Source organism: Theropithecus gelada, chromosome 16 (genome assembly GCF_003255815.1).
Source record: "Theropithecus gelada isolate Dixy chromosome 16, Tgel_1.0, whole genome shotgun sequence".
Taxonomy (NCBI): Eukaryota; Metazoa; Chordata; class Mammalia; order Primates; family Cercopithecidae; genus Theropithecus; species Theropithecus gelada.
The window spans coordinates 3,445,573-3,465,404 of NC_037684.1; the positions used below are offsets into that span (position 1 = coordinate 3,445,573).

The 19,832-nt window shown below is 41.4% G+C and overlaps 1 protein-coding gene across 2 annotated transcripts in view; it reads right to left on the bottom strand.

The window, feature by feature from the left end:
* SSH2 (slingshot protein phosphatase 2) overlaps positions 1–19,832 on the bottom strand; it is a 303,418-nt gene that overhangs the window by 220,134 nt on the left and 63,452 nt on the right. The window contains exon 2 of one of the 2 annotated variants that reach the window (XM_025363690.1): positions 4,434–4,514. The exons of the other annotated variant lie outside the window; for it this stretch is intronic. Coding sequence (XP_025219475.1) covers positions 4,434–4,514 — 81 coding nt within the window. The remainder of the gene's footprint in view (positions 1–4,433; positions 4,515–19,832) is intronic. 2 annotated transcript variants of the gene reach the window in all.

Here is a 19,832-nt window from a genome sequence, read left to right on the forward strand (position 1 = left end):
TTGTTCCTAGGTGACCACCCATAAGCACAATAATTGGAATCCCAGCTCATCCAGAGCATCTTCCTCCTTTTAGGTAGGATAGCAGTGTGTACAGGAGAGGGAAATGAAGAGAAGCCTCAGGAATCTCAGTGCCTGTTGCTGTCACTAGCATCCCAACCTGCTCTAGTCACTGCCTACATTCCTTCTTATTTGAAGCCAAGGTGAAACTCTTGCAGCTAAAGCCAGTATCTTCTTTCTCTGTGACCTCTTCCAGTCACACTATCATCTTTCTCTAGGGGCAGACAGATCCTCTCCCCATTATGGAAACCTCTAACAAACCTGTGCACAGCAGAGGGAGCAAGTAGCTGCTTCTATCTATTACCTGGTTTCCTGGAGACTGAGTGGGATCAGAAAAGGGGCAGGGGCCTCTCTGCACTCCTGCCTTCTCTTCTAGGAAAGCCCCAAGAGATCTATGGCAGCCAGCTCTCCAGCCAAATTGCCCTCCAGCCCAATTTGTTTTCACTTATCCAGATTTCTTTTCTTCTTCCCACATACTGCATGTAATGATTTTCTCCTCTCCTTTTCAGGGCTTTCCATGAATAGCCATAAAACTAATTTGTGAAGTGTAGATTATACTTTCTCTAAGGGCCCCTACTCCCCTGGGCCCAGTGATTTGCACATCAGTCAATCAATACTTGGTGAATGAATGAATTATGCAGAAGCAAATGAATGAATAAAACTAATTAAAGTTCATACTTCTCTTATCCCAAAATTAAAGAGAAAGTTGTTCAGTGATTGACTTTATCTTCTACTCCTCTTCTTTACATCAGTATTTCTACTTCAAATAATTATCAAGATCACATACCACTTCCTTTGCAGAAAATTAAGTAGTGGAGATTTCAATCATTTTGCTCTGCAAATAACTGCCCCCTCACCCCACCCCCAAGGTTAAGCCTTCAAATTAGGAAGAAGGTCTTCAATTCCATTTGACATGGGGGTGGGAACAGGGAAGTGAGAAAAGGGAAAAAAAAAGTGTGGGAAATACTCCCTGAACAAACAAAACAGGAGGAGGATCTAACACCTTTAAAAAGTCAGCCAAGTACATGAAACAACTCTTGCCTCTTGAGGAAAAGACACAACGAATCTGACTTAAATGAATGAAAGGCTTGGCAATACAATAAAGCAACCCAGAGTATTCTGTAAATACATATACCTAACTAATTGTTTCTCTTTTTTTTTTGGAGACAGAGTCTGGCTCTGTTGTCCAGGCTGGAGTGCAACGGCGTATCCTCCCACCTTAGCCTCCCAAGTAGCTAGGGCTACAAGTATGTGCCACCATGCCTGGCTAATTGTTTTATTTTTTTTGTAGAGACAGGGTCTCGCTGTATTTCCCAGGCTGCTCTCGAACTCCTGGGCTCAAGTGATCCTTTTGCCTTGGCCTCCCAAAGTGTTGGGATTACAGACATGAGCCACTGTGCCTGGCCCCAACTAATTGTTTCTAAGGGAGAAAAACCATTAAAACTAAAGTTTCCTTTTCCCCACATGTGTCCAACTTCATGAAAATATTCTTCATGTAGATTCCCATGTACTAGTCTCTTTCAGACAAAATCAGCCAAAACAGTATGCCAGTATAATAAGTCCAGAGGACTCCACTGCAAACTGAACAAAATATATATATATATTTGAGATGGAGTCTTGCTCTGTTGCCGAGGCTGGAGTGCAGTAGTGCGATCTTGGTTCACTGCAACCTCCACCTCCTTGGTTCAAGCAATTCTCCTGCCTCGGCCTCCCAAGTAGCTGGGACTACATACATACACCACCACACCCAGCTTTTGTATTTTTAGTAGAGACGGGGTTTCACCACGTTGGCCAGGCTTTCTCGAACTCTTGACCTCAAGCGATCTGCACACCTTGACCTCCCAAAGAGCTGGGATTACAGGCATGAGCCACCGTGCCCGGCCTGAACAAAGTAAATCTTATAGGATACCACATAAGGAGACTGGCACATATTCCATCAATGAGGCTGCCCACTGGTGATGAGCTCATGATGGCTATCAGCTGAGATTTGACGTCAGCACTGCCCCTGCTTATCACACAACACTGGACAAGGATTATAACCTTTCACCCTCAGTTTGTCATCTGCAAAATACTGATAATAAGTGTTCACATGGATTCATCAGTTAATGTTTGCAAGCACTAAGAAAATGAGCACCACTCCAGCTATTAATGAATCACAATAACTTAACTCATGCCATTCCAGATTCATCAACACTGAATGAAGTGCAATTGCATAAATAAATAGGTGAATGAGGTCCTGAAATGGTAACTGCATTCACTGTGACATGAAGATGAGGAAGCCAGCCTCAGTGCAGGTAGTACTATGGTGATATACTTGAGAGACACATCTTACTTCAAGAGATAGTTTCCATTAGTGAAACTTCAACAATATTTATGGAGTGCTACTATGAGCAATAAATATCCTGATACTGACAGAATTCATTTTTTATGGTCAAGGTTTTTAGAATCTAGTTTTAGTCACAGCTACTTGTTGGAAGAGATCAAGTCAAGTAAAATTATAGAAAACAATCAAATCTGTAAAAAACAATACAGTTTTGAAATGTGTTATAATTCAGTTTATATAAACTATATTTTTTTAAATTTGTGAAGTAGGATTCATTCTATAGCAAGACACAGAAAAAAAATGTCCAAGTGGGAAAAAGTTTTGCTATGTTTCTAAACTTCAGTTTGATACAAGGACATCTTGAACCTCTCCTAAAATGGGGGAAAATTCCAAGAGCAGCCCAGTCTCCTATGGGTATAACAGTCCAAAAATATGCTTGAATAAAGTCTTTCCTCATAGTGCCATCCCTAATCTGCACAAGCTTCGCAGTGAAGGGCAGTACACCTTAAAAAAAATCAGGTTGTCACCAAGTCTTCAACTTAGAGCCAGTGAGATGCAAACAGATAAAAACGTCAGGTATCTGCGCTGAAAGGAGAAGCAGAAGGCAGAGACCAGGGCCTCTCACAAAGAGCTGGTCCTCTCTATTTCTAATTTTCATTAATATAACTGGGACGGTGTCTGCATTTTTGTAGCCAACCCCCTCATGTTTTATTAGGGGGGGCTCAATAGGAGACAGTGATCTAAATGACAGTTTAGTTTTCCTGACCCACAACTCTTCCCTTCACGTACTTCCAAAATACTTCTAATACCCCTTTAAGGCAGAACGATGTGTATGAACTAATGAGGCAAGAGTCCAGCAGAACTTGTTTTCTGGTCACAACACTGCTGAACAAAGTAGGATCTGTTCCAGATGGGATAAGGTGAAGAAACTGGCCAAAACCAGCAAATTGTGACAAGGGCAATCCCTGGCTGCCCTCATTGCTCATTAGCATGGACACTCCCACCAGCACCATGACAGTTTACAAATGCCATGGCAATGACCCAGAAGTTACTGCCCCTTTCCTAGAAAGTTCTAAATAACCCACCCCTCAATTTGCATTAACCTGCCCTTAATTTACATGTAACTGAAAGTAGGTATAAGTGAGTATAAATACAGTTGCCAAGAGCCCACACGTTGTAGACTCTGGGTACACTACCTATGAGTTAGTGCTGTTCCACCAGGAGCAGTACTGTTCAATAAAAGATTGCTGTCTAACACCACTGGCTTGCCCTTGATTTCTTTCCTGGTGAAACTAAGAACCCTCCTGGGCTAAGCCCCAATTTGGCCTGTCCTACTAGGCCATTCAATACTCGGGGGAAGTTCACTTATATCTCAGGATATACTGAGAATTTCCAGACTAATCTCACTGCTCATTGCAACACACAAAAATAAGTCAATTTAAGTTGTTCTCTAACTTCAGCCTGACTCTGTGGGTAAGTATGCTGGAGGTTAGACGGGGTAAGTAAAATTTATAACATCTCATGAAATGTAGTTAGATAGAGTTCCACATTTAAGATGATCAGGTTGAGTTTCCAGTCCAGTGATTATAATACTATTTGGCTTAACATTATCAATAGCTAAGACATGTGAGGCCCATGTATGTGAGGAATAAAGGCCCTGTGGCAGCACCAATACCAAGCAGTTGCCACAGGGAAAAGAATAATACTATTGACCATTAAAAAAATGTGTACATGAGGGGAAAAAAAATCCCACAACAACAGTCATTCTTTATTGAAGGAAACTCAGTCAAGGTTCCAAGATGCTACATTTTTTTTCTGCTTCAATAAATAAGTTTTGAGTGGTCATTGCCATGGCATTATGCATATAAATGTACCATACTGTTTATATACACACTTATTCCAAGCCACCTATTTGCCTTCCCAGACTATTTGGCTGAATGGGGTCAAGAGATAAAAGAATAGGCACTATATCAGTTGCATTTAATAGCCAAATTTACCCAAGAAGATTTTACTTGAATCACCAAAGTCTGTATAAAAACATATACCTACGTACATTGGAATCACTAAAGATTTCTGATTCTTCACATTCACAGCAAAGTAATGCTGCTGATTCACTGTCTTCCAAATGAGAGCTCTGTAATACAAACAAGATCATTTCAGAGATCCAAACGAATGGGCCCATAAGCACAAGGGGAAAAGCAAGCTGAAATCAGTCAGTGGTGTTAGCTCACAGGTGAGAAGCTGCAATTCTGATTACTGATGGCTATTTTGAGAGAATACCGCCAAGAAGGTGACTGGTTAGTTGACTGAGGAATGCTTGATCAACAGAAGCATTTCCTATGGTTTCCCGATTTGGGGAAAGATCCAGCACATCTTTTTCTGTAAAGCACATCTTTTTTCTGGGCGCAGTGGCTTAGGCCTGTAATCCCAGCACTTTGGGAGGCCGAGGCGGGCGGATCACGAGGTCAGGAGGTCAAGACCATCCTGGCTAACACGGTGAAACCTCGTCTCTACTAAAACTACAAAAAATTAGCCAGGCGTGGTGGCCGGCACCTGTAGTCCCAGCTACTCGGGGGGCTGAGGCAGGACAATGGCGTGAACCCGGGAGGCTGAGCTTGCAGTGAGCCAAGATCACCCCACTGCACTCCAGCCTGGGTGACAGAGTGAGACTCCGTCTGAAAAAAAAAAAAAAAAAGATGGTGCTGCTAATCCTTTATAGTATGTACTCTTAACTCTTCTCAGACTGGGGATAGATTTATGTTCATTTATCTTCGTATCTTTGGACGTATTTGATGCATTTGATGTATTTCTTTAAAGATAGGCTATAGAATATAGCATAGGGCCTGATTAGGGGATCTAACTCTTAGCCTAGCCTCATTAGCCCTCTGCTGCCAAGTGTTTATATGAGCCAAGAGACAGGCTGGGAAGAGTGGCTCACACCTGTTAATCCCAGCACTTTGGGAGGCTGAGGTGGGCAGATCACCTGAGGTTAGGAGTTTGAGACCAGCCTGGTCAACATAGTGAAACCCCGTCTTTACTTAAAAAAAAAAAAAAAAATATATATATATATATATAAGGCAGGCGTGGCAGTGTGCGCCTGTAATCCCAGCTACTGGGGAGGCTGAGGCAGGAGAATCGCATGAACCCAGGGGGTGCAGGTTTCAGTGAGCTGAGATCATGCCATTGCATTCCAGCCTGGGTGACAGTGCAAAACTCCATCTCAAAAAAAAAAAAAAAAGAGCCAGGAGACATGCCTTACCCAAGTTCCCCAACAGAGGCCAGAAAACAATTTAAAACCTTTTCTTCTGTTCTCTAATGTCTCTAAAAATCTGTCCAGAAGACAGACAAGGAAAATAAGACAAAGGAGTGAAATAATTAGCTGGTAACATAGGAGTATTTCTCCCTATGACTAAGAACTCAAAAAAGGGAACAGAAAAGGCTCCAACTCTGACCCATTAGATTCTATTCAAATGTTTGCTGTTTAGCTAACAGCAGCTGAAAACTGAGTTATCCCTACATGGATCATTGATGCATAGGTTTACATCATTAAAACTTCTCACTACCAGTGGCTGAAACTTATAACTACTCTATGGCTATCCTAGTTGATTCCTACTTTAATTTTTCACAGGTAGAGCTGTGTTTCATCTGAAGTATACCCTTAGAGATAAGAGTTTTAGAGTACAAATAAACTTAAATGAAAGAAAGTAAAGTTCAGAGTTACTCTTTCTGATAACGGCCTTGCTCCTGGTTTACTTTCTTCTCATTTTTTTTTTTTTTCTAGTCTGATCCTTTATCTACTTTTAGTTTTCTGTCTTAAAACCAAGTCTCATCTGGCATTATCCCTCTCACTTCCTCTTTTAGAAAATAATCAGAAATAACCAAATATTTAAAATCATTGTTGGCCAGGCTCAGGGGCTCATGCCTGTAATCCCAGCACTTTGGGAGGCCAAGGCAGGCGGATCACGAGGTCAGGAGATCGAGACCATCCTGGCTAACACGGTGAAACCCCGTCTCTACTAAAAATACAAAAAATTAGCCGGGCATGGTAGCGGGTGCCTGTAGTCCCAGCTACTCCGGAGGCTGAGGCAGGAGAATGGCGTGAACCTGGGAGGCAGAGGTTGCAGTGAGGTGAGATCATGCCACTGCACTCCAGCCTGGGCTACAGAGCGAGACTCCATCTCAAAAAACAAACGAACAAACAAACAAACAAAAATAATTGTTAAAAATCCTACAAATGCAAAGTCTTTTTAATTCTTGTTCTCTTATATTTTGGAGGGGGGAAAATAAGAACATTTACACTCCATCTAGCTTAAAAAAATATATAAAATATTTGAAGACTTCTGGAACTCGTATTAGGAAAGCTAAAGGCTTAATAATAAATATTCGAAAGAATTAAAATGGTAGAGATCAGAGCTGCTTTCAGTCTTCCCAAGGTCTCATACTACAACAGATAAAAATATAGATAATACTAAGCACATCAAAAGTGGCTTGTCACTGTTACAGTATAAAAACTGAAGAGAGGCCAGGCATGGTGGCTCACACCTGTAATCCCAACACTTTGGGAGGTGGGTGGATCACCTGAGGTCAGGAGTTAAAGACCAGCCTGGCCAACATGGTAAAACCCTGTCTCTACTGAAAATACAAAAAATTACCTGGGTGTGGTCGTGGGCACCTGTAATCCCAGCTACTCTGGAGGCTGAGGCAGGAGAATCGCTTGAACCCAGGTGGTGGAGGTTACAGTGAGCCGAGATCATGCCATAGCACTCCAGCCTGGGCAACTAGAGCGAAACTCCATCTCAAAAAAAAAATAATAATAAATAATAATAATAAAAACTGGAGAGAGCTTGAGCCCAGGAGTTGGAAACCTGCCTGGGCAACATAGTAAGACCCCATCTTCATGACAAAAAAAATAATAATAATAATCAGCCAGGTGTAGTGGCACACCTCTGTAGGCCTGGCTAGTTGGGAGGCTGAGGTGGGAGGATCACTTGAGTTTTGGAGTTTAAGCCTTCAAGTGAGCCATAATTGTGCCACTGCTATCTGGCCTGGGCAACAGAGCTAGATTCTGTCTCCAAAACAAAACAAAACAAACCTGAAGAGAGAAAAGTATAAATTAAACCAAAGTACACTAGTTAAGATGTTGCAGCTTTCTTTCTTATAAATATTTCAGATGTCCACACTAGCTCTTTCAAAATGACCTTTTGGCTGGGCACGGTGGCTCATACCTATAATCCCAGCACTTTGGGAGGCCGAGGTGGGTGGACCACCTGAGGTCAGGAGTTCGAGATCAGCCTGCCCAACATGTTGAAAATCCATCTCTACTAAAAATACAAAAATTAGCCAGGTGTTGTGGTGCTCAACTGTAATCCCAGCTACTGGGGAGGCTGACAGAAGAATCACCTGAACTCGGGAAGTGAAGGTTGCAGTGAGCCAAGATCACGCCACCAGACTGGGTGACAGATCGACACTCTGTCTCAAAGAAAAAAAAAAAACCAAAATGACCTTTCAAGAACACACTTGCATTCCTAAAGTTATTTTAAGACTTTATATGTATATATTTATTAATTGAAACAATTCATTAAGATACAAGGTATCCATTAAAGTGGGCTGATGGCATTACAACATAATGGGTTCATGGAACAAGTGTTTACTTGCAACCAACATATTTAGTTCTAAATTAAATTCTGAGAAACCTAAAGGAAGACAAAGGACAAAGGTCAAGTTCATTTCCCTGCCTCTGAGACCTGGTAATTCTTTTTTTTTTTTTTTTTTGGAGACAGCATCTCCCTCTGTCAACCAGGCTAGAGTGCAGTGGTACAATCTTGGATCACTGCAACCTCCGCCTCCTGGGTTCAAGCGATTTTCCTGCCTCAGCCTCCCAAGTAGCTGGGACTACAGGCACCCGCCACCATGCACACTAATTTTTTGTATTTTTAGTAGAGATGGGGTTTCACTGTGTTAGCCAGGATGGTCTCTATCTCCTCACCTCATGATCCGCCCACCTAGGCCTCCCAAAGTGCTGGGATTACAGGCATGAGCCACCACACCTGGCCAATACCTCGTAATTCTAATTCCTGAATTCTTTCCAGGTTCTGCAGAGTGAACAGTCTTTCTCATGACTATATGGGCTTATTCCAAGATTGCAAGGACAAATTAATATTTAGGACCTCTACTAAACTACACGATTATTTAAATAGATGCTAAAAAGCATTTGATAAAATAGTCATTTCTGGTTTCAAACATTTTTAGTAAGCTAGGAATACAAAATGCAGCCTTAATTCACTGCAGAGATATATATATATTTTTTCCCCTGGAGTCTCTCTCTCTCTGTTGCCCATGCTGGAGTGCGGTGGCGCGATCTCTGCTCACTGCAGCCTCCAGTTCCCGGGTTCAAGTATTCTCCTGCCTCAGCCTCCGCAGTAGCCAGGACTACAGGTGTGCACCACAACGACTGGCTAATTTTTGTATTTTCAGTAGAGACAGGGTTTTACCATGTTGACAAGGATGGTCTCCATCTCCTGACCTTGTGATCCGCCCACCTCGGCCTCCCAAAGTTCTGGGATTACAGGCATGAGCCACCGCGCCCAGCGTAGGTGGGCTTAATTATATATAGCACCTCTCAGTGGTAGGCCTTTACCTCAATCTCATTGCCTGAATGTCATATTGTAAATTCCCTCAATGTTTCTTCTAGCATGAGGGTGGTGATCTTCCCCAGTTTGTAGTACAGATACCAATTCTCTTTTCTTTATTTTCTTCTTTTGAATGTCCTTTTGGCAGGAATTTTGAGGAGGACAAAGTCAAGCTCATATTCTTGCATTGGAAGTATCAAGCCCAAATCTTAACTAAACTGAGTTCATATCCTGGTTCTGCCACTTACTAGCAGTGTGATTTTGAGTACATTCCTTAATTTCTTTGAGCTTGATTTCCTCATCCATAAAAATGGGCACAACAATAACATCTATCTATTAGGGTTGTTGGAAAGATTGTATGAGAGATAACATAAGAAAAACATTCAGAGACTTAGAGCCAGGTGTGGTAACATGTGCATCTAGATACTCTGCCGCTCTGGAGGCTGATGTGGGAGGACTTGAGCCTGGGAGTTCAAGTTCAGCCTGCACAACATAGCAAGACACCTGTCTCTACCAAAAAAAAAAGTAATTAAAAAAAGCACTTAGAATAACTTAGCTTCTGATGTTGCTTCTAATAATAATAAATTATTATTAATATTTTATTACTATTTATTACTGCTGCTTATAATAATAATAAATATTACTATAATAATATTAATCTCCTTCCTAGATGTAAAAGGCTTATACATTTTGGTTAAAATTTTCTTTCAAAGAAACTTTTGTCTTCAAGGGAAATTTTGCTTACATCAAGTCTTAAGTGTTTTTCATTCTTAAAGATGAAATCATATTCCCTACATAACCTGGAAACAACTGAGCTCACAATGAGTCATTGATTTCCATTTATTGTACCCCTACTGTGTACTAAGCACTTTTCTGGGTGCTGAATTATTAATAGCTAAGGTAAAACACCAAACAAAAAGGGAAAGGTAACTGAACAGGTTACAAAAACAGTTTTTTGCTTTTTATGGGGACGCAAAAACAACAAAGATAGGATATGACTTTGTGGAAACATGTCCCTTTGGCTAAGTATTGTGTGGACAAACACAGGGGTTAAGATTGTTGGTAAGAAAAACACCTGCACATAACAAGAAGTTTCAATCCACAACAGCTTCTAAGGAACAATTATAGTAATAAAGTTGCAATTTTTATATGGACTGTATGATGCAAGAACTCATGTACTAAGAAAGAGGTTTTCAAGAGTGTTAAAATCTAACGTATGCAGTTACCTAACAATTTATAAGCAGAAGTCTTAAGAAATAATACCGCAAGAGGCCAGGCATGGTAGCTCACACCTGTACTCCCAGCACTTTGGGAGGCCAAAGCGGGTGGATCACGTGAGGTCAGGAGTTCGAGACCAGCCTGGCCAACATGGCAAAACCCCATCTCTACCAAAAATACAAAATTAGCTGGGTGTGGTGGCAGGTGCCTGTAATCCCAGCTACTCGGGAGGCGGAGGCAGGAGAATCACTTGAACCCGGGAGGCAGAGGTTGCAGTGAGCTCAGACTGTGCCATTGCACTCCAGCCTAGGAGACAGAGCAAGACTCCATATCAAAAACAAAACAAAACAAAATGAAGAAATAATCCCACAGAGTCAAAACCTGTTACCCTGTTGTTACTGTTAACTCTCTTGTACTCTATTCTTGTTATAGATTATATGGTTTTAAGAGGCAGAGAACATTTACTATTTCTTTCCTCTTTCCTTTTTTTTTTCCATCTTTCATCCTCGCTTTTTTTTTCTTTTCTTTTTTGTGGTTCTAAGTGAATACATTGCAGCTGTACTTAAAGAAACTAGGGACTTTGAAAATGTACTATCAGACATAGGCCGGTCCTGGTGGCCCATGTCTGTAATCCCAACAATTTGGGATGCTGAAGCAGGCAGATCACTGAGCCCAGGAGTTTGAGCCCAGCCTGGGCAACACTGGTAAAACCCCGTTCTCTACTAAAAATACAAAAAATTAGCTGGATGTGGTGGCATGCACCTGTGCTCCCATCTACTCAGGGGGCTGAGGTCGGAGGATCGCCTGAGCTCAGGAAGTTGAGGCTGCAGTGAGCCGAGATCACGCCACTTCACTCCAGCCTGCACAACAGAGTGAGATCCTGCCTCAAAAAATAAAAAGAAAAATATACTATCAGGCATCAAACAATAAAATATATTTATACCCCAAAGTCCAGCAACTTTGGGAGTAAAAGCTTTTAATCCTTTAAAGGCCACGACATACCCTGGCACTTAGGTATAAATGGATTGACAAAGCAATTTCATCGTCTACATCTGATCCAACTAAGACAATTCTCTAAAGTCTCAGCTGAAATTATACATTTAAAAACAATTATTTCAGTTCTTTGCTGTATCTACTAAGAGAATGAAGACCATTCTTGGCAATAAGACTACTGACATTCCAGAAAATGCAGACATCACTCTGAAAGGATGCACAGTTATTCTGAAGATCCCCAGAGGAAGTTAGGGAGGAACATCAATCACAACCATGTAGGATGCATTCTCCTTGGAAAAGAAGAGGTGCTAGGTTGACAAATGATTGGGAAATAGAAAGGAAGTGGCTACTGCTTGCACTGTTTGTAATCGTGTACAGAACATGATCAAGGGTGTTACACTGGGCTTCCATTACAAGATGAGGTCTGTGCATGCTCCTTTCCCCATCAACTTAGTTATCCAGGAGCATGGGTCTTTTGCTGAAATCCACAGTTTCGTGGGTGAAAAATATATCTGGAGGGTTTAGATGAGGCCAGGTATTGCTTATTCAGTTATTTTAAGTCCAGAAAAATGTATTAATCTTTGGAGGAAATGACATTGAGTTTGTTTCAAATTCAACTGCTTTGATTTAGCAATCCGTAACAGTTAAAAACAAGGATAACAGAAAACTTTCAGATGATCTGTATGTCACTGAAAGAGGAACAGTTTAGCAGGCTGATGAATAAGATCTAAGAGTTGTCCAGCTATAGAAACAAGATACTGTATGGTTGCTAAGACCTGTTTGTGATATTTTAATGATGCATTAAAAGACCTCTATTAAAGCTGGGCTTGGTGGTGCATGCTTAAAGTCCCAGATACGCAAGAGGCTGAGGTGGGAGGACCGTTTGAGCCCAGGAGGTTGAGGCTGCAGTAAGCTGTGATCCCGCCACTGCATTCCAGCTTGGGCAACAGAGTGAGACTCTGTCTCAAAAAACAAAAACAAACAAACAAAACCCCCCAAAACAATTATTTTAGTATGTAACACATGTATGTGGTAAACAACTAAGAAGGTGTCAAAGAGTATTTTTAAGTCTTCCTCCATTCCAGTCCTCCCATCTACTACAACCCATTCCTAGAAGTAATCACTATGCCAGCTCCTAAGGAATCCTTTCAGGATTATTCTGTGTATATACAAGCATTGTGTGTGTAGATGTTCTTTCTCCAAAATACACAAATGAAAGCACACTGCACCTATTTTTCTGCCCTTTCCTTTTAAACTTAGTATCTTTGTTTCACTATTTTTTAAAAACTACGTAACATAAAAAATAACACAACATAAAATTCACCCATGATTCAATTACCTTCCACCAGGTCCCTCCCACAACGCATGGGAATTCAAGATTTGGGTCCGGACGCAGCCAAACCATATCATTCCACCCCTGGCCCTCCCAAATCTCATGTCCTCACATTTCAAAACCAATAATGCCTTCCCAACAGTCCCCCAAAGTCTTAACTTATTTCAGCATTCTACTGGTACCAATTTACTGCATTAGTCCATTTTCACGCTGTTGACAAAGACATACCCAAAACTGGGCAATTTACAAAAGAAAGAGGTTTAATTGGGCTTACAGTTCCATGGCTGGGAAAGCCTCAAAATCACAGCCGAAGGCAAGAAAAAGCAAGTCACATCTTGCATGTATGGCAGCAGGTAAAGAGAGAGAGCTTGTGCAGAGGAACTCCTCTCTTTAAAACCATCAGATCTCATGAGACTTATTCACTATCATGAAAACAGCATGGGAAAGACTTGCCCGCATGATTCAGTTACCTCCCACTGGAGTTTCCCTCCCACAACATGTGGGAATTCAAGATGAGATTTGGGTGGGGACACAGCCAAACCATATCAACCATCTTAACTGATGTTTTTGAGACAGAGTCTTGCTGTCACCCAGGTTGAAGTACAGTGGCGTGATCATGGCTCACTGAAGCCTGGATCTCTCAGGCTCAAGCGATCCTCCCATCTCAGCCTCCCTAGTTGCTGAAACTAAAAATTACCACACCCAGGTAATTTAAAAAGTTTTTTGTACAGATGGGGGTCTCACTATGTTTCCCAGGAAGGTTTCAAACTCCTGGGCTCAAAAGATTCTCCTGCCTTGGTCTCCCAAAGTGTTGGCATAAGCCATCACACCCAGGCCCATCTTAACTATTGTTAACTGTACAGTTCAGTATATATTCATGTTGTTGTACAGTCAATCTCTAAAGCTTTTTCATCTCAAAGAACTGAATCTATATCCATCAAACAACTCTTCATTTCCCCCTATTCCAGCCCTTAACAACTACCATTCACTTTGTTTCTATGAGTTTTGACTGGTCTAGATAATTCATATAAGCGGAATCATACAGTATTTGTCTTTGACTGAGTTATCTTCCTTAGCATAATGTCCTCAAGATACATGCATGTTGTAGCATGTGTCAGAATTTCCTTCCTTTCTAAGCCTGCATAATATTCCATTGCACACATATATGACATTTTGTTTATCCATTTGTCTATTAAGACATTCATTTCATTGTTTCTGATCGCTGCATAACATTTCATTGTAGAGATGTTCCACAGTTCAGTTAATCAGTCTCCTACTAATAGATTCAAGTTACTTCCAATTAAATTCATTTTCTAATATGCTGTAACAAATTACCACAAACTTGATGATTTAAACAACATACATTTATTATGTTACAGTCTAGAGGCAAGGAGTCCTAAAATAAAACAGTTGGCAGACCTGTGTTCCTTCTGTAGGATCTAGGGGAGTGTTACAGGCTAAATTGTGTCCCTCAAAATTCATATGTTTTTCAATCCCCAGTACCTCAAGATGTGGTTGTATTTGGAGACAGAGCCTTTAAAGAGTAATCAAGTTAAAATGAGGTTTAGTAACCTAGGGGTGGTTCCAATATAGGTGGGCCCTAGTCCAATATAGGTGGGCCCTAATCCAATATGACTCATATTCTCATAAAAAGAGATTAGGGCCACACGTAGTGGCTCATGCCTATAATCCCAGCACTTTGAGAGGCCAAGGCAAGAGAATCACTTTAGGTCAGGAGATTGAGACCAGCCTGGGCAACATAGCAAAACGCCATCTCTACAAAAAAAATAAAAATAAAAACAAAATAGCTAGGCATGCCTGTAGTCCTAGCTACTTGGGAGGTTGAGGCAGAGGATTGCTTGAGCCCAGCAGTTCAAGTTTACAGTGAGCTATGATCACACCACTGCATTTTAGCCTAGAAGACAGAGCAAGATCCTGTCTCTAAATAAATAAATAAATAAATAAATAAAAGAGATTAGGACGCAGATACCACCCAGAGGAAAGACCATGTGAAAACAGAGGGAGAGGACAGCCTTCTACAGGCCAAGAAGGTCAGCCTCAGAAGAAATCAACCCTTTCCAACACATTGGTATTTGACTTTCAGCCTGCAACTCTATGAGAAAATAAATATTTGTTATTTAAGCGATCAGTCCGTTTAAATGGCTTATACTTGTTATGGTAGCCCTAACTATTTTTAGGAGAATCAATTTCTTTGCCTTTTCTGGCATCTAATGGCTGTCCGCATTCTTCGGCTCATGGCCCCCTTCTTCTATCTTCAATATCGGTAAAGGTGGATTGAGTTCTTCTCCTATCGCATCAATCTGACTTCCTTTCCTGGGTTCCTCTTCCACTTTTTTTTCTTTTTGTTTTTTTAACTTTTAGGTTCCCGGGTACATGTGCAGGTTTGTTATATGAATAAACTCATGTCACAGGGGTTTGCTTTACAGATTATTTCATCATCCAGGTATTAAGCCTAGGACTCATTAGTTATTTTTCCTGATCCCCTCCTTTGCACCCTCCACTCTCTGGTAGGCCCTGGTGTCTGTGTTCCTCTCTATGTGTCCATGTGTTCTCATCATTTAGCTTCCACTTATAAGAACATGTGTTATTTGGTTGTCTGTTCTTATGTTAGTTTACTAAGGGTAACAGCATCCAGCTCCATCCATGTTCCTGCAAATGACATGATCTTGTTTTTTTTCTTTTTATGGCTTCATAGTATTTCGTGGTGTATATGTACCACATTTTCTTTATCCAGTCTATCACTGATGGGCATTTAGGTTGATTCCACATCTTTGCTGTTGAAAATAGGGCTGCAATGAAAATATACATGCATATGTCATTATGATGGAATGATTTATATTCCTTTGCGTATATATCCAGTAATGGGATTGCTGGGTCGAATGGTAGCTCTGTTTTTTTGTTTTTGTTTTTGTTTTTGAGACAGAGTTTCGCTTTTGTTTTCTAGGCTCAAGTGCAACGGCGCGACCTTGGCTCACTGTAACCTCCACCTCCTGAGTTCAAGCGATTCTCCTGCCTCAACCTCCTGAGTAGCTGGGATTATAGGCGCCCACCACCAAGCCCATCTAATTTTTTGTATTTTTAGTAGAGACAGGGTTTCACCATGTTGACCGGGCTGGTTTTGAACTCCTGACCTCAGGTGATCCACTGGCCTTGGCCTCTCAAAATGCTGGGATTATAGGCGTGAGCCACCCTGCTGGCAGTTCTGTTTTTAGCTCTTTGAGGAATTGCCACACTACTTTCCACAATGGTTGAACTAATTTACACTCCCACTAACAGTGTATAAGCATTACATTTTCTCCACAATCTCCTCAGCATTTGTTATTTCTTGACTTTTTAATAATAGCCATTCTGACTGCTGTGAGATGGTTATCTCGCTACGGTTTTGATTTGCATTTCTCTAATGATCAGTGATGTTGAGCTTTTTTTGATATGATTGTTGGCAACATGTACGTCTTCTTTTGAAACGTGTCTCTTCATGTCCTTTGCTCACTTTTTTTTTTTGAGACAGAGTCTCACTCTATCAGCCAGGATGGAGCCCAGTGGCGCAGTCTCAGCTCACTGCAACCTCTGCATCCTGGGTTCAAGCAATTCTCTTGCTTCAGCCACCGTGATTACAGGAGCGTGCCACCATGCCCAGCTAATTTTTGTATTTTTAGTACGGACAGGGTTTCGCCATGTTGGCCAGGCTGGTCAGGAACTACTGACCTCAAGTGATCCACTCGCCTTGGCCTCCCACAGTGCTGGGATTACAGCTGTGAGCTACTGTGCTCAGTCTCCTTTGACCACTTTTTTTCTTTTTTTTTTTTGAGATAAGAGTCTTGCTCTGTCCCCCAGGCTGGAGTGCAGTGGCAGGATCTCAGCTCACTGCAACATCTGCCTCCCAGGTTCAAGCAATTCTCGTGCTTCAGCCTCCCGAATAGCTGGGATTATAGGCGTGTGACATGATGCCCAGCTAATTTTTGTATTTTTAGTAGAGACAGGTTTCACCATGCTGGCCAGACCACTCTTGAATTCCTGGCCTCAAGTGATCCTCCCGCCTCAGCCTCCCAAAGTGCTGGGATTACAGGTGTGAGCCACCGTGTCTGGCCCTTTGGCCCACTTTTAAATGGAGTTTTTTGTTTTTTTTCTTGTATATTTGTTTAAGTTCCTTATAGATGCTGGATATCAGACCTTTGTCAGATGCATAGTTTGTAAACATTTTTTCCCATTCTACAGGTTGTCTGTTCACTCTGTTGATAGTTTCTTTTGCTGTGCAGAAGCTCTTTAGTTTAATTAGAGTCAACTTTTGCTTCTTCACAATTGCTTTTGGCATCTGTCATAAAATCTTTGCCTGTTCCGATGTCCAGAATGGTACTGCCTATGTTGTCTTCCAAGGTTTTTATAGTTTTGGGTGTCCCTCTTCTACTTTAACAGCCTTTGTGACTGATTATGTTGCATCCTGCCCTGATAATCCAGGGTAATCTTCCTATTTTAAAGTTATACATGATTAGCAACCTTAATTCCTCCTTTACTATGTTAACATATTTACAGGTTCACAGCTGATTAGAATGAGGACTCTACTGGGGGCCATTATTCTGCCCACCACCATAATCTTCTTCTTCTTTTTTTTCTTGAGACAGTCTCTCTGTGCTGTCCAGGCTAGAGTGCAGTGGCACGATCTCGGCTCACTGCAACCTCTGACTGCCGGGTTCAAGCGATTCTCCCGCCTTAACCTCCCAAGTAGCTGGAACTACAGGCGCCTGCCACCATGCTCGGCTTTGTATTTTTAGTAGAGACAAGGTTTCGCTATGTTGGCCAGGCTGGTCTTGAAATCTTGACCTCATGATCCGCCTGCCTGGGCCTCCCAAAGTGCTATAGGCATGAGCCAGCGTGCCAGGCCCATAATCTTCTTCTTTGAAAGCTTTACTGGGGGGAAACAATTGTTTTCTAGAATCCAATATTTACACCAATAAACTGGGAAGCAAAAAGTTAATTAAGTGCAATGGGAAATACAACACTATAGTTATATACTTTGCACATAAAGAGGATTGTAAAACTTAATATCAGCCACAGAAGGTTTGAAATAGCTTTTTCTGGAGAGGTGATGATTTGGATTTAACCCACTCATAGTATTTTACATAGGCTTTTTTTGTGATAAATGGTACAGATTTGCAAATTGTCTAGTATTAGGGGTACAATCTGTGGTTACTGAATTTAACTGAGTCAATATGAAAACTTAAATGAGAATAAATTGAGTGGTTCTTTCTTCTAGGCATCCACAGTTCCCTGTGCACACATTTTCTAACTCTTAACTCACTACTGTAATTATTGCTATACAGGTTCTTTATTCCCCTCTGGACTATGAGCTTCTCAACTTACATTGCCAGGGCCTGGCACAAGGTAAACATTCAATAAATGTTCAATGAATAAGTGACTTAGTATTAGTTGTTGCGATTCTTCCTTGTTGCTATGAAAATAACATAAAGTGAAGATAAGTTATAATCTTTGTATATAGGTATAATTAAGAGACCAACAGTCTTCACTCCCCTGAACACATGATATTTGTTCCTTAATTAGTAATGGTAGTAACAGCTCCTACTGGAAGAACCAATTGTTACATGAAACACTGCCTCCCTTGGGCTCCAGATCAACATGGAAGCTTTAAGCCAAAAGAGCATCTTCATTTCTCAGAGCCTCTTAGCAGCTTGGCCTGTCAGTGCCTAAGAGAGTCAAGATACTCATGCCACATTACTCCGTAACTCTGGCCTGCAGTTAGCCTATTTCATTTGCAAAGGTATTGCTGCTCTTCACTCATTGCACGTAACATACAACTGTGTTATGGTAAGCATCATAGGCTTGTTTCTCCACTCACTGTGCCCTTCAGAAGGAACACATCTCTCAGTCCGAATCTCACCCATCCTTCAAAGCACCAGTCAAATCCCAGAATTTCAGGAGGCTTCAAAATGATGACTTCAGTCCCACTAAAGTAGGAGCTCCCTTCTGAACCTTCCTTGGGTAGGCAGGGGTTGGCAAACTATAGCCTGTGGGCCAAATGTGTCCCATGGCCTGTTTTTATATGGCCAGCAAGCTAAGAATGGCTTTTGCATTTTAAAAAGTTTTTTTTTTCTTTTCTTTTTTTTTTTTTTTTTTAAAAAAAAAGGACAAAGAATGTGCAACAGAGACTGTATGTGGCTTTTGACATCTTTAGGTGAGGCCTGAAATATTTAATAACTGGCCCTTAACAAAAAAAAAAAAAAAAAGATTTTCAATTCCTGGCCTAGAGCACACAACTCAGCCTAATGACAAATTGCCCAGAACTGTTCTCTAATCTGTGGATAGTCTTGTCTTCCTGTGGCAGTTTCTGTTGTCTACCCAACAGTCATCTCTAACCTCTTTTACCTACCAGTACCAGTACTCAGGCTGACAATGCCCTTTCAGCTTAGCCTCCCTGAAGCCCAGAACGGTCATATATCCTAATCCTGGTCTCCAAGGCTTGAGGGCAAGTCTGCTGTGGGCTTGTGGGAAAAGTTTTCCACCTTGACAAAGGAGATTTGAGAAAACAGATTGCCCTTCCTATGCCTTTGGATGCAGTTATGCAGATCTGATATCTAGAGCTGTGACAGCCATTTTGTGACCTCAAAAAGAGAGGCCCAAGGACAAAAGGGAAGTAAGTTGAAGATGGTAGAGCAGACAGACAGAACTCAGAACCTTGACAACTGCATTAATCACTGTATCAAGTCTATAACTGCCTTGCTCCTGGCCTTCTCATCTTAAAAATTATACCACTTTTAATGTGGTGTTCTGGTACTTTCAAAAGAAAGAATCCTAAATCTGTAAGTAGATTTTGTGTGCTTGGAGAATAAGGCCCACATCTTCTATGTCTGCACTTCTATAGTATGCACAGGGGTGTAATTGTTGGAATCCAATTATTTTATGAGTAATTACTTTGGATAAAATTTATCACCCTTAAACTTTGAAAAGATTCTTGAGTGTACAAAAGCAACTGAGGAGGCCAGCTTCTATGAAAGTAACTTTGATGGACAGGTACCATAAGTAAAGCATTTCAGATTTCTTATCTCATTCAATACTAGGCTGGGCGCAGTGGCTCACGCCTGTAACCCCTGCACTTTGGGAGGCGGAGTTGGGTGGATCACCTGAGGTCAGGAGTTCGAGACCACCCTGGCCACCATGATGAAACCCCATCTCTACTAAAAATGCAAAAAATTAGCTGTGTGTGTGATGGCGGGCACCTGTAATCCCAGCTACTCAGGAGGCTGAG